Source organism: Palaemon carinicauda, chromosome 9 (assembly GCF_036898095.1).
Source record: "Palaemon carinicauda isolate YSFRI2023 chromosome 9, ASM3689809v2, whole genome shotgun sequence".
Classification (NCBI taxonomy): domain Eukaryota; kingdom Metazoa; phylum Arthropoda; class Malacostraca; order Decapoda; family Palaemonidae; genus Palaemon; species Palaemon carinicauda.
This window is the reverse complement of record NC_090733.1, coordinates 137,833,202-137,848,876: the sequence shown is the minus strand read 5'-3', so window position 1 is coordinate 137,848,876 and position 15,675 is coordinate 137,833,202. Positions and strand designations below refer to the sequence as shown.

The following is a 15,675-nucleotide window of genomic DNA, read 5'->3' as shown; positions in this document are numbered from 1 at the left end:
CTCATACACACGAAAACTCGTGCATACACATACATATATATATATATATATATATATATATATATATATATATATATATATATATATGTATATATATATATATATATTATATATATAAATATATATTCATATATATATATATATATATATATATATATATATGTATGTGTGTATGTGTCGAGTTATACGACTATAGATGACGGCAAACAGATTTATGAAAATGCTCAGTGAAGTCCTTAATTTTCCTTCTACCACAAAACGCAGAAACCAGGATGGAGAGATTGTCACAGGAAGAATTTTCTCCCACCTAAATACAGAACTATCTCTAGAATCCAGTAGAACAGATTCATTCCCTCTTACTCGCGAAGAACAAATATATTCATAAATTCACCTGAGCCAATTTCTGATCTACTGCTTTTCGATTGGTGTGGCACCTTGCAGTTGGATCAGAATTTTTGAATTTTGATTAAGCTTAAAGGATTACAGGAGTAGGGATTGTGATACAGTAATTCTGGACATAGCAGTGCTGTACAGGGAAGGACTTTTTAAGACATATATATATATATATATATATATATATATATATATATATATATATTATATATATATATACATATATATATATATATATACATATACACATATACATACATAAAATATGTATGTATATATATACATATATATCTATATAAATATATGTATATATATATTTATATATTTATATATCTATTTATATTTATATATATATATATATATATATTTATATTATTATCATCATTATCATTATTATTACTAGCTACGCTACAACCCTAGTTAGAAAAGCAATATGCTTTAAGCCCTAGGACTCCAACAGGGAAAAAAATAGCCTATTGAGAAAAAATAGGAAATAAAGTACAATAGAAGTAATCAACAATTAAAATAGAATATTTTAAGAACAGCAACAACAAGAAAATATATCTTTTATATATATACTGAAAAGAGACTTACGTCAGCCTCTATACATGAAAAAATTTCGGTGCAAGTTTGAACTTTTGAGGTTCCCTGATTGGTTTATTTTTTTCTAAATGGAAATACTGCTATGAATGCTGTATTGGTTGTAAATATAATAAAATATTGAAATAAAATTCAAATGAAGGACACCAGCAAGGTAAAAAATATACTTCGTTGACATCTAATTTATTATACATAATTAGAGTAGCTTCCTTAAAAGATGTCTGGATATTTTGTTTCTTTTGCGTACATTTAATTGAACCTATGATTAATGCAAATTAGTAAAACATTTAAAATCTAACGCTATCCAGCCTCATTGATATGAAAGACAAAACTTGGCGTTTTTTAAATTGATAGGTAGTAGGTTGGCCAGGGCACCAGCTACCTGTTGAGATATTACCGCTAGAGAGTTATGGGGTCCTTTGACTGGCCAGACAGTACTACATTGGATCCTTCTCTCTGGTCACGGTTCAAGTTCCTTTTGCCTACACATACACCGAATAGTCTAGTCTATTCATTACAGATTCTCCTCTGTGCTCGTATACCGCTGACGACACTGAAATCACGTATCAATTTTTCTTCACCCAAGAGGTTAACTACTGCACTCTAATTGTCCAGCGGGTACTTTCCTCTTGGTAAGGGTAAAAGAGAATCTTTAGCTATGGTAAGCAGCTATTCTAGGAGAGGGACACTCTAAAATCAAACCATTGTTCTCTAGTCTTGGGTAGTTCCATAGCGTCTGTACAATGGTCTTCCACTGTCTTGGGTTAGAGTTCTCTTGCTTGAGGGTACACTCGGGCACACTATTCTATCTTATTTCTCTTCCTTTTGTTTTGTTGAAATTTTTAGAGTTTATATAGAAATTATTTATTTTAATGTTTCTGTTCTTGAAATTTCTTTTCCTTTTTTCCTTTCCTCACTGGGCTATTTTCCCTGTTGGGGCACCAGGGCTTATAGCATCTTGCTTTTCCAACTAGGGTTGTAGCTTAGCAAGTAATAATAATAATAATAATAATAATAATAATAATATGGCATCACTCCTTCGTTAATCATTTCAGAGTAAAATTACTGTTGTACAAAGACATCAATACATTGCAGGGTGCAGAATATCGTAAAATAGGAGAGCAGTGATATCTTGTAAGGAATTAATGCCTTATAAAGGGATAATAATATAATATGAAGGCAAAGTCACAACGTATCAAATAAGAGCAATATCGATTAGGAATTATAATATCGAGTAAGATGAAAGCAACATTGCTCCGACTGATTGCAACAGAAGTCAAAATTGCAGACGCTGCTGTTGCTGCCATCTCTTATTGCAATGACTGCAATACCTTCTAGGTAGGTAGGTAGGTTAAGGGGGTGGGGCATAACCTTTGCAACGGCGCCTCCAAAGATTACCTTCTTTTACTGCTTTGTCTTTTCTTCCACATTATTATTATTATTATTATTATTGTTGTTGTTGTTGTTGTTATTATTATTACTTGCTGAGCTACAACCCTAGCTAGTTAGAAACGCAGGATGCTATAAGCCCGAGGGCACCAACAGGAAAAATAGCCCAGTGAGGACAGGAAATAAGGAAACTACAAGAAAAGTAATTAACAAATAGTATAAAATATTTAAAAGAACAGTAACAACATTAAAATATATATTTCATATATAAACTATAAAAACTTTTAAAAAAACAAGAGGAAGAGAAATAAAATAGAATAATGTGCCCGAGTGTACCCTCAAGCAAGAGAACTTCGTTTTTTCTTTTCTATATTTGCTTCACTAAATAAAAATAATCCTACAATTTTCTTTAAGTCTTCCTCGTATAGTTGTTGAAGCTCAAATAGTTCACTCCTTTCTTTTCTATATTCTACATTCAATAAAAAACAATTCTTCTTCACCCAAGGGGTTAACTACTGCACTGTAATTGTTCTGTGGCTACTTTCCTCTTGGTAAGGGTAGAAGATACTCTTTAAGTATGGTGAGGACACTCCAAAATCAAACCATTGTTCTCTAGTCTTGTGTAGTGCCATAGCCTCTGTACCATGGCCTTCCACTGTCTAGGGTTAGAGTTCTCTTGCTTGAAGGTATACTCGGGCACACTATTCTATCTAATTTCTCTTCCTCTTGTTTTGTTAAGTGTTTATTGTCTATATAAGTAATTTTCATTTTGATGTTACTATTCTTAAACTATCTTATTTTTCCTTGTTTCCTTTCATCACAGGGCTATTTTCCCTGTTGGGGCCCTGGACTTGTAGCATCTTGCTTTTCCAAATAGGGCTGTAGCTTAGCAAGTAATAACAATAACAACAACAACAACAACAACAATAATAATAATAATACAACCTTTCATATTTTTCATTTTGCATATAATGTATTTACAATTGAAATTTCTACCATTTATCAAAAATATATCCACTCGTAAATACTTATTTTTTAAGAAAATCTAAATCCCCTATATTCTAACATTCAATACACCTTCTAAGGTAATAAGGACGTCGCCAAGGATGACAAAGCCCAGGCAACGCACAGAACAAAGGACTGCCAAATGGGGATTGGTGATTAGGAAGGACGAGAAGTGATTGGGATGAGGATAAGCGATTAAGCTTAGGAGGAAATCTTAGGGGGAAGATAAACGATTGGAATTGTATGATTTGTGTAAGTTGGCGTCGCAACGGCCGTGGTCATTGACGTTTGAGTTATGCTATTGGTTTGTAGTCTTATGTATATTAAGATAGTTAGCGTTAGGATGAATATTAATGTGATTGATATAGAAACAAGATTAACAAAAGGAGATAACGGATACTAAAAGGAATGAATTTAATAGTTATATATGAATTATCTGTTTTAATGTTAATGTTTTTTAAAAATATTTTATTAAATTTTACATTACTTTTTATATCGTTTATTCATTTCTTTGTTTCCTTTCCTCACTGGGCTATTTTTCCTGTTGCAGCCCTTGGGCTTATAGCATCTTGCTTTTCCAACTAGGGTTGTAGCTTGGCTAGTAATAATAATGATAATAATAATAATAATAATAATAATAATAATAATAATAATAATAATAATAATAATAAAACACGTTGTCTGATGCAGCTGACAAAGGCCTAGAAAAAAATCTAATATCGATGAAGGTCGCAACAGCTGATAAAAATTTCACAAAGTAGGCCTACCCATTGTGATAGAGAGTTATGCCGTCCTTTGACTGGCTAGACAGTATTACATTGGATCCCTCTCTCTGGTTACAGTTCAATTTACCTTGCCTACATATACAACGAATAGTTTGGCCTATTCTTTCCACATTCTCCTCTGTCCTCATACACCTGACAACACAGATTACCAAATATTTCTTCTTCACCCAAGGGGTTAACTACTGCATTGTAATTGTTCGTGGCTTCCTAGGATAGGGACACTCCAAAAACAAACCATTGTTCTCTGGTCTTGGGTAGTGCCATAGATTTTGTACTATGGTCTTCGACTGTCTTGGGTTAGAGTTTTCTTGCTTGAAGGCACACTCGAGCACACTATTCTATCTTATTTTTTTTTCCTCTTATTATTTTGGATTTTTTGTAGCTTATATATAATTGATTTATTTTAACGTTATTATTCATAAACTTCTCTCATAGTATCTCCTTATTTCCTTTCCTCACTGAGCTATTTTCCCTGATGGAGCCCTTGTGCTTATAGCAGCTTGCTTTTTCCATTAGGGTTATAGCTTAGTTAATAATGATAATTATAATGATAATAATAATAATACTAATAATAATAATACCAGTATACAATTACAGACATTTCTCAAAGGCTACCTTCAGTTACAATACTATGGAAATAATCAATTAAACACACACATTTTGATCCTCGACTTTCCATTGAACAGTAGGACATGGATTGATTGATTGATTGATTTAAAGTTTTCAGGTATCCTGACATCTAACGTCATTGACGCCGATATCATTTAGTTTATGTATTAAAAAAATGAAAAAAAAAATAAATAAGTATTCAATTAAAATCATAAAAAGTTGAATGTCATTAAAGTTAAATAGTTTTCAGAAGACCTGCTTCTGAAATAAATCTAAAAATGCCACTTGCATAGTAGGACACATCATGTCCAAAAATCTTGGCAAGGATGAACCTGCCACCCTCACCTCGAGCCTCAAACAAATATCTATTCCTTAAGTTGTTATAATTGGGGCATTCGGTCAACAAATGCCAGAGGAACCAACGAGATAAAAGAGACATCCAAGAGAAATTACTCAAGAAAGACGATATCAATCTCTTCATCATAAGAAAATACATTTAATTATGTATTTTTTTCTACTTTAGAAATTAAGTTTTTATTTACAAAATTGATCTCGTCTCAAAAATAAATATTAACATTCAAGACTCTTAATTAGTGGCAATTAATAATAATGTTAATTGTAATTTCCTGTTGATGTCTAGTTTACGATAGATGGCCAAACTGACTACCAAGAAAGATGATGATATCTGACGAGCTAAAGATTTGTGATACAGACCGAAGACACAAAAACACACATACAGACACAGACACACAATTCGTTCGACTGAACAATCATGAAAGGAAGAACGAACGCATTTGAAAAAGATATCCATAAAAGAGATACCTAAGAGTGTCCAAAAAAAGACGATGATATCTGGTGAGCTAAAGACTTGTGACACAGACACAGACACACACACAGACATAAACACAGACAGACACACAATTCGTTCCATGAACAATCAGGAATGGAAGAATGAACAATGTAAAAAAGACATCCAAGAGAAAGTGGTAAAAAAAGACGATGATATCTGGCGAGTTAAAGATTTTTGACACGACACAGACACAGAAACAGACACACACAGACAAAGAGACACAATTCGGTCCATTGAACAATCAGGAATGGAAGAACGAACTATGTAAAAAAAAAAGACATCCAAGAAAAATTGTCCAAAAAAAGACGATGATATCTTTCCAGCTAAAGATTTGTGACACAGACACAGAAACAGACACACAGACACAGACACAATCCACGGGGTCTCTCTTGCTTCTCTCCTCCCCTCGACGCCGAGCTGTCACGGACCAAAGTAGAGAGTTCTGTCCCGCTGATTGGGACGAGTCATCATCATTTTCATCCATTACTAATGCAAGCCTCTCATCAACACCAAATGCAATCGACGCTTTGAGGGGATCTGCTGCAAAGAAGAAGAAGAAGAAGAAGAAGAAGAAGAAGAAGAAGAAGAAGGAGAGAGAGAGAGAGAGAGAGAGAGAGAGAGAGAGAGAGAGAGAGAGAGAGAGAGAGAGAGACAATATTTAAAATCAAACTTAATGATACGCAATACGCAAGGGACTTCTCGGTGAAGATTTATATATATATGCAGTAGATACATGAGTATATATATATATATATATATATATATATATATATATATATATATATACACATATATATACACATACATATACATATATATATATATATATGTGTGTATACAGTATATATATATATACACACACACATATATATATATATATATATATATATATATATATATATATATACACACATATATATATATGTAGAAACATAGTAACACACACACACACACATATATATATATATATATATATATATACACACACATACATATACATACACACATATATGTGTGCGCGCGTGCACACGCACGTGTCATGGGAATTAATTTTTCTCTTTATACTTCGTTTACAAAGAATACCCATTAATATATGGAAACTTAAAAGAAAAAAAAACATAATGAAGAACACTCCACATAAGCATGTTATAAACATAACTTCCAGCGAGAGGTAAATTAGCTAATAACACAAAGTACACAAAAACTTAAACACCTAACATGAAAAAAGCTTCTCAATATAGAAATTTTATTACTCGAGTAATGAGCTTCATATCCAATACAATTTGGGAACACTTCACAACCATATCCTTCATGTTTCTTGACATCGTCCAAGTTGAAAAGTAAAAGCTTTTTGCACATCTACCTTCAAATTATGTATCTGGATACAAGATTTGTACTTGTTTATCCCAGGAAACCTTGGAAATCATATATGATCTCTGTCTACTCACTGATCCAGCTCCATAGACCTGCTGTTCACTTCTCTGAGAAACAAGGTCATAAGTGACGAGACTCTTGAGACCTAACATTCAGAGCATCCAAGTTACCTATTTTGCAGCTACCAACTGCTGAAAAAGATGGCATGTGATCCCTATAAGCTCTTCTGATATGCCTTCGTCCTCAAATGCACATACCTGGTACGACTACGCAAAGTTGCTAATCACTGATCTGACCTGTGTCCAGTACAGGTTTAGTCAAGGGTTCCTTGTCTTCTATTGTGATCTGCTTCAGAGAGTACACCCTTCCATTTCATCCAAATGAAACAAACCTTACCGCCTTCACTCTGTTGACGTCAACACACGTCATTAAAGACTAAAGACAGAACTATTAGTATCTAAACGGGTTTACTGAAAGCTCATACTTTCTTTCAAATTCTTAGGTTATTTTCTTTAAAGACCTTACAGCTAACATCATTCTGCTCCTCTGGAAAAGAGTATGCACTGTACAGGTAAAGGCAGAAGAACTCGCTCTGCAGATTGAATAACACCAAGGTGAGTTATGTTGTGGTACTCCTATCAGCAAAGGAAACTTCGAAGAAATGGGGGAACTAACCTTGAGCTTCCTGTCTATCAGCAAAGCTGCAGAGAATTTTGGTTAAAATTCTGAATCCGGAAGGTAAGAAATAAAAACAGCACATACAGATCACTTAAGTACTAACAATGACACTCAGGAAAACCTCAGAGGTATGTCCTGGAAACCTTAATTGGTAAATATCAAAAACTGTTTCTTAATAATAAGAAACTTGATACCCGAATCTCCTGCAGAAAATGGAGAAATCAACTTATTTGAAGGGAATAAAACAAATATATTTTTTTCTAAAATTTTATGTACTGCAGTTTCATGACTACAGTTTAGATTTTACAAAAAGAGCTATATTAAATGCACTTGTGAGAAGAATAAATATGCGCTTTCTAATTAGGTTAAAATTTCTTATCACATGCATTACACTAATGCAGTGATGGAAGCTACATAACATTATGGTGCTAAAAACTCAAAAGGCATAACAGAAAATATAATAATATAAATTAAAGGTCACTAACAAGCAAAAAACAGGCAAAGCACTAACACACACAGACACTGTTCCTGGAAGGGACACCTCTATATGTTGGTATGGGACACAAACATTAAGATTTGAGATTTTTTGGAGAGGATTGTTTAATGTTAGGGGGAATTTGTGTACTTTTTGGGGGAAATTTGTGTACTGTTTGGGGAAATCTGAAAAGGTTTGTTAGCCAAGATCTGATAGCAAGAGCAATAAGATTCTTATAATCTATTGGGAATACCATAAGGAAAATTTTAAAAATTTCCTGGAAGAATTTGTACCATGTTTAGTTATCAAGCAATCTTGGCAAATTTATATGAAAAAAAGGACGTAGTCCATGTATATACGGAAATTTAAAAAAACACCAAAAATTACGACGATGGACAATTCACGTATATAAGCTGTTTCCTCTTACAACCCCCTCCCCCCCTTACTTCAAATATTACTTCCCCAGGTACGATGAGTCTTTGCTTCTTCTTTCATTTATCTTATCCTTTTTTTCGAACACTTTCCATAACCTTCTGATTTCCCATACTGCATTCTCCAACGCTGTCGTACGTCTTATTCCTGGACGTCGTCCTCGGGAAGAGATTTCAAGCAGATGTGCTTGCGGCCACAGTGACTTGGGCAACACTTCTCATCCTCCAAGCAGTAGCCGTCGGAGGCACAGGTCAACTGTTCTTTGGCTGGTCCAGAGGCAAGGCGGATGGCACCGCTTGTCTTGGCCTGGAATTTGGAAGATGCTGGAAATTATGCTGGAAATTATTCCGCTCTATCGGAGGGAATAAACCTTAAAAGGATTATTTGACTGCTCTCTTAGAATACTGCGAGTTTCCCAGCGTTAATTTTGTTAAATTAGATTTAAGTTAACCGGAATACACTGTTGAAAACTTGCCGTAAAAAAACGACCAAAAATCTTGAAATAAAAGTTCCTACGCATTTACCTTTTTAAAATGGATACATTTCGAGGTCAACAAAGTATGGTACAATTACGGTCGCCTGTATTTTACTGAAATGCGGCTAAGAACAGTATAATTTCACGGAGAATTTCCGATTAAAATTGCGGTTTTTCTTAACAGTGTAGATTTAAATTAACATGACTACACTGTAAAAAATTTGCCGTAAAAACGGTAAAAAATCTTGGAATAAATGTTCCAAGGCATTTACCGTTTTAGAAACGGATATATTGACTTTAAAGAGTGATATTACAGTCACCAACCCGTAAAAGATATTAACAAAGTATGGTACAATTACGGTCGCCTGTATTTCACTGAAATACGGCTGAGAACAGCATAATTTCACGGAGAATTTCCGATTAAAATTACGGTTTATTACAGTGCCGATTTAAAGTACATCCGTAAATATATAACGAAGTCATTAAATTTTTGGAATAATGAGAAAATCCAGTCAGTAAATTTTTGGAAAGATGAGAAAACCAACTCAGTAAAATTTTGGAATAATGAGGACACTGCAAATCAGCATTCAAGTTTGGATGATATGGATGGTAAACATATATATTCAAATATACATAAATGTATGAGCAATGTATACAGATATCTTCTACAAATTCTACCAACGTTCATGGCACTTACCTGGTACTTCTTGGAAATGAGGTAGACGCCAGTGCTCTTGCAAGTCTGTTCTTCCTCTGAAGGACATCTACCATCGTGGTTGGCGTGACTTTCAGGAACTAAAAAAAAAAAAAATATTAGAATGCTTATTGTTCAGTATTTAAAGATGATTATTAAAGCAATACTGATTTGATTTTTAAGTAGAAAATGAACAGGATTTCGGTGTTTTTAAAGTGTCAAGTTACGAATATATATTTCTCAAATGATTTGATTTCTAAGTTAAAAGCGAACAGAATTTCGGTGTTTTTTAAAGTGTCAAGTTATGAATACATATTTCTCAAATGTTATGTGAGGATAATGTTGGTTCAGAGGTCCAACTTTGAACTAATTATCCTGTTTTATGTTCTTACACAACAACATAGATTAACTATAGTAGTTTCTATGCATGAAAGTATCATAAAATTGACCCAATATATAATTAATGATATCAATTTTCATGAAAGCAAACATGATCTCGGTGTATTTTAAAGTGTCGAGATACGAATATATATTTCTCAAATGATACTTACACTGAATGTAGAGGTAAAAGCTATGAAGGACACTTATAAAGAATTATATTAATAAAAGCATTAATCATTTAAGAGTATTCACAATATATTTACAACGTAAAAACCTTCTAGCTGTAATCATTGAAGGAAAAGAAATATACATATCTATATAAATATAAGCAAAAATTTCAAATTACATATATACAAACACACACACATATATATATATATATATATATATATACACACATATATATACATATATTATTTAACATGATGCATGATACCTTTAAATACTATTAATTATTCAATATTATTCAGAAATTATAATGCTTGTACTTACAATGTTGCTGCAATATTTCTATGATAAATAAGGGAATATAACGGTTTTTATCCAGTGTGTGTATGTATGTATGTATGTATGTATGTATGTATATATATATATATATATATATATATATATATATATATACATATATATATATATATATATATATATATATATATATATATATATACACACACACACAATGTAATATCTTTACGAATATATTCCATAAGTTACGTTTCTAGTTACGCTTCTTTTGAAATAATAATACTTTGTATGAATTTTTTTCCCCTAAATAACGTCAAATAAAATAATCGCTCCGTTATTGCATGGTTATCCAGTGCCACTTCGCAAGTACAAACATCAAAATAGAACAATGAAACAAAAACAAAGAAAACACCCAACACAGTACAAATGTAGTTTCAAATGTCATCACCTGTCTGTGTTGCAGATTCAAGTGCCAAAATTTCTTGTTAGTGTCTCGGATATTGTAAAAATTGAATTAAATTGTCAAAAAAGGTCAGTCGAATTGTACAGTAAGGTGTTATAAAGTGCCAAGCCTTCTTGTTAGTGTCTAGGATATTGTAAAAATAATTTGAATTTGTCAAAACAGGTCAGTCGAATTTTACAATAAGTTATAACATTCAGAGACGAGACAAGTCATGCAAGCACGATTTTAGTTGTGAGCTCATCATACATGGAAGAAAGATACCAAAAGGATCATATTCTATAGGTTCAGTTATATACCCTTTGTCTGAAGTACCTGTCTTTGAGGATGTACAGTCGGAATAGTAAGTCCCACTTGCCTGTAATATAACAACAAGGAAGAAAAGTATTTACAAATCAGTAAAGAACAAAGATCAAAAGGTTAATGCCTTAGTTTAATTACAAGAAATTAAAGAGGTAAGAAAGCCGTAGAGAACAAAAGAATTGTGGAGAGAGTACTCACACTTTCTTAGCTGGGTTCATCAGACCTAAGAAGCAAGTCCTCTGGTAGATGGAGTTGCAGGAAGGAGGAGAGGGTGCTAGTTGGAATTTTAAGATTGGGGAAAAGAAGAAGATTGTAAAGTGGATTCGGCAGAGGATACAGAAGAATTTCGGCTGGAAAATGTGACACGAGTTGAATATGGTAATGACACTGACGCCAAAGAAGAAGAAGATGCCAGTAATTGGGCCAAAGATGTATGATGTGATGATTCTTGTGGCTTGGATAACGTATGTGATGGACTGCTTATTGAGACTGACTGTACAACACGGCTTGAAGTGTTGATTTGAGGAAAATTTTGTGAAACTGTTGATTCCCTCTGTGACTGTGTAGATGGAACTGATGGATGCGATGCTTGATGAGATGGTGTTAGTGGTAGATTTCCAAACTGGTTTTCCGTTGACTGTAGAAGAGTGTTTAGAAAGGGTTGGCCAACATTGATCGGTTGTGATAGAGTACTGGTCAGTGGCTGATTATGTGAAGAAACTAAAGGTTCTACAAGTGTTACTGGTTGGTCTCTGGTTGTGTTCAATGTATATTGTGTAAAAGAACCTAGATCTGATTGTCCTAAGGCATTTAACTTAGGCAATGTGCTAGATGATGGCGGTTTCAAAATAAACTGCGCAGTAGATACTGCCGGAACTGGGTTAAATGAATTGTCAGAGACTATATTAGAAAATTTAGGTTGCTGAGCAATATAAGATTGGGGAATATCATGATTCGTTGAGATGGGTGGAACACCAGATAAAGCTTCACTAATTAACACATCTTGTGATAAATTTTCAATGGGAAGAACTTCACCAGATGACAAATTTTCAGCAATCAATAAACTGGCAACAGGTCTTGAGAAAAAGTCAGAAAGCAAAATATCTTGGGAATCAACCTCTAAAGACGATACATCTGAAATGGGTTCTTCTTTATACGAAATATCTTCTTCTGCTGCAGGTAACCCATACTCTTGTATTGGTGATTCAGGAATGGAGTAGATTTCATGCTCTTCGTGCTCTTGTTGTATAGGGTGGGATATCTTGTAATTTTGTTTGATAATCTTTTGAATTTCCTGTAACTGATTCAACATGTCAGAATAAAGGTAACCTTGTTGAGTGAAATCTTGAGGGGCATGTTCTGTAGAACCTAAATCGCCCTGCACATGATAGACCGGTGGTTGATATGGTTCTTGACCTATATCGCCGTGCGTATGATAAACTGGTTGTTGATATGGATCTTGACCTGTATCGCCTTGTGCATGATAGATTGGTTGTTGATATGCTTGCTGGACAAGTACAGAATCTTGATAAATAGGATGGATTGATAAAGGGGCAGGATAGACTTGCTGGGGATGTAGAGGAGTTTGGTATACTTGTTGGTGAGGTCCAGAAATTGCATATGGTTGAGGGAGCTCCGCATATATATATTCTGAAGATTCTGAAGATGTGTCATCAAAAGCTGAAAGAGCTTTCATTGCCTTTTTTAGAGGAGCTGTCAAAAAAGGAATAAATGACTTAAACAGACTGTTTGATGGCCATGAAGATTTTGCGGCTTTATATTGTGAATGGACTGGTTTAACAGCCCCATGGACAGGTCTATTATGTATAAGATAGGGTATGGGTTGTGGATAAACTTGAGGGGCATATGGATGAGTAACTAAAGGTTTATTAGCCTCAGATGTCAACAAGGGTGTCAGTTTTTGGTCATCATATAAATCACCAACAGACAATGAATTCCTATAGTTCTGTTGAGTAGATATGGGTACTTTGTATACTGATTCTGTCTCGGTTAACAAAACAGATTCCTGTGTATCTGGTGTAAGACCATTAATGGTTGCTTGAGGGGCACTGAAAGCTGTAGCATATTTTAACTCTGCTGATACCTCATCTGCACTTATTGCTGTAATATCTAACAACTCCTCTTCCTCATCAGCTTCCAGGGAACCTCTCCCTTTAATAACATGTTCTCTAAAGAGCACAGGGGGTATTGAGTTTGAAGAAAGCTTCTCTGGAATTGTTTTTAAAGGTACAAACATGTACGGTTTATTAGGTTTTGGTGGGAAGACCAATACCAAATTATGAGGCTCATCACAATTGCAGTTTCCTTCAGGAGTCCCATGTTCACTATTTTCACATTCACAGACTATAGACTTTAATATGTTCTCTAAACTTTCCATTTCAAACGTTGATTGTTGTTGTAATTGTAGGTTAGACCTGTTCTGAGATTCATAGCCTGGAATAGGAGGTGGGGGAACCATTTCGTATGAGGGAGGAAGTACATCATATGATTGAGGCTCATTTGGCAGTGGAACACTATGTACATGATGGTGAGTATTTCCTACCTGAGGTGGCACAGAAGGTGCAAATGGAGAACCTATAGGATAGGGACCAGTGGAAGCAACTGGTAGCTCTGCATATGAAGGGAAAGATGTTATTGGGATATTTGGGGTATTGAAACCCGAAGGAATTAAAACATGATTTCTAGTTTTTGAAGCAACACCATCAAGAGCAACATGTGGCAAGGATGAAACGGGATATTGAACAGTATCATATGATAGAGGAGTAAACACTTGATCAGAGTAGATGGGGTTAGGGTGTTGAGCCTCAGTAATAGAAGATATATCTATATTTCTTATTTCAGTCTCATCATCTAGAACTATCGGACCACCAGAAGCTAGAGACGATAGGAAAGTTGAAGGTTTGTGCACCGATATAATTGTACCCCGAGGTAGGTCCTCTAAAAGTACAAGCTTGTTGCGAGAAAATCCAAGTGAATCTACGGAAGAGCTCTTCTCAGTAATATGCCGCTTATGATTATTAGATTTCCTGATAACGGGTGCCTGTGAAATAGATTGATTTGGCTTTGGTATTTGCTCAGTATCATGATATTGTGGTGTGCTGTTAGTGACAACTGAAGCTGGTGTGGTTGCTAGAGATCCAGAGGAAAAAAAGTTGGGTAAGTCAATTTCAGGAAAGTCTAGATTTGGAAGGTCTATAAAAGAAAATAAGGATGAAAGGGAACCAAACAATGAACCGGTAGTTTCCTCGCTCGACATCTTCGATTCTGGTGAAGACACTTCTTTTAATCTAGCTAAAGAAACTTTGGAGGCTTGACCAGGTCCCGGATCATCCGCTGGAATAGAATTACTAGACTGGGTAGCTGTAGGTCGCTGTAACAGATGTAATGGAAGTCGAAGGAAGTTGCGTAATGGTTTAGGCGAGTCAATCTTAGTCACATTTGGCAAAGTGGAATTGTCTACTTTCGGATTTGAGCTGTCAAACAGTTTAGCTGGTAGTGAAAGGGGCATTTTGTACTCACTAGGTTGAGAAGCATCACCACAGCAGTAGACTTTGCCATCATAAGCACAATAATAGTAGCAGTTTGAGGGGGGATGTGTGACAACTGTAAAGAAAACAGGCCAATATAATAAACACATTTGAATAAACTGCTTTGGAAAAGAATATCTTTCAGATATATATTTTTAATCTAATGATTGGTGCGAGAGAAATATGATATAAAATAACTATCATAAACTTGCAATAAAGAGAGGTATTATACAGTCATAATTGAGAAGTTTCAATGTATTTAACAAATGATCGATTTTACTACAAATAAAGAAAGTAACTTAACTGTTCAACTTCTTAAGCTAAATAATCTTAATCTAAAGACTGATGAGAGAGAAATATGATATAAAATAACTATAATAAACTTGTAATCATGAGATGTATTATACAATCATAAATGAGAAGTTTTAATGTATTAAACGTTTGAAATAATTTATTGCAAATAAAAGAAATAACTTAACCGTTCAACTTACTTTTTAATGAACTTTCAGGAACGGCATCAGTAACAGCATCTGGAAAAAAAAAATATTTGCTTAACATATGTCTTCATTCATATTACAGTAATGACATCACATATCTTTAAGAGCATCACACTAACGAGAACAATAAACTGAATTACTGGATTTTATAAATTTCGTAAACCTCGTCTTGACTTTACCTAAAAATAAATCCTAACTAATTTCGCATATCATCCCAAATGAAGCTAGATATTTGCATCATACTAACGAGAACAATTAACTG

General features: G+C 34.1%; 2 protein-coding genes across 3 annotated transcripts in view; both read right to left on the bottom strand.

Moving 5' to 3' along the window:
- Positions 1-7,956: 7,956 nt before the first annotated feature.
- Positions 7,957-15,675, bottom strand: part of LOC137647190 (uncharacterized) — a 17,069-nt gene continuing 9,350 nt past the window's right edge. The window contains exons 6-9 of one of the 2 annotated variants that reach the window (XM_068380515.1): positions 15,408-15,446; positions 14,909-14,992; positions 9,763-9,860; positions 7,957-8,896 (exon numbers count right to left, since the gene is read on the bottom strand). In XM_068380515.1, coding sequence (XP_068236616.1) covers positions 8,732-8,896; positions 9,763-9,860; positions 14,909-14,992; positions 15,408-15,446 — 386 coding nt within the window. In that variant the 3' untranslated portion in view covers positions 7,957-8,731. The remainder of the gene's footprint in view (positions 8,897-9,762; positions 9,861-14,908; positions 14,993-15,407; positions 15,447-15,675) is intronic. The other variant, XM_068380516.1, reaches the window with a different exon arrangement.
- LOC137647189 (uncharacterized) lies at positions 11,381-14,900 on the bottom strand. Its single transcript, XM_068380514.1, has 2 exons — positions 11,567-14,900; positions 11,381-11,423 (listed from the first exon to the last, which is right to left on the bottom strand). The coding sequence occupies exon 1, from the start codon at positions 14,895-14,897 to the stop codon at positions 11,655-11,657; it is 3,243 nt and encodes a 1,080-aa protein (XP_068236615.1). The 5' UTR covers positions 14,898-14,900; the 3' UTR covers positions 11,381-11,423; positions 11,567-11,654.

Excerpts from the sequence above, each read along its gene's own strand:
- LOC137647189 (XM_068380514.1), bottom strand. The coding sequence starts at position 14,897 with ATGCCCCTTTCACTACCAGCTAAACTGTTTGACAGCTCAAATCCGAAA.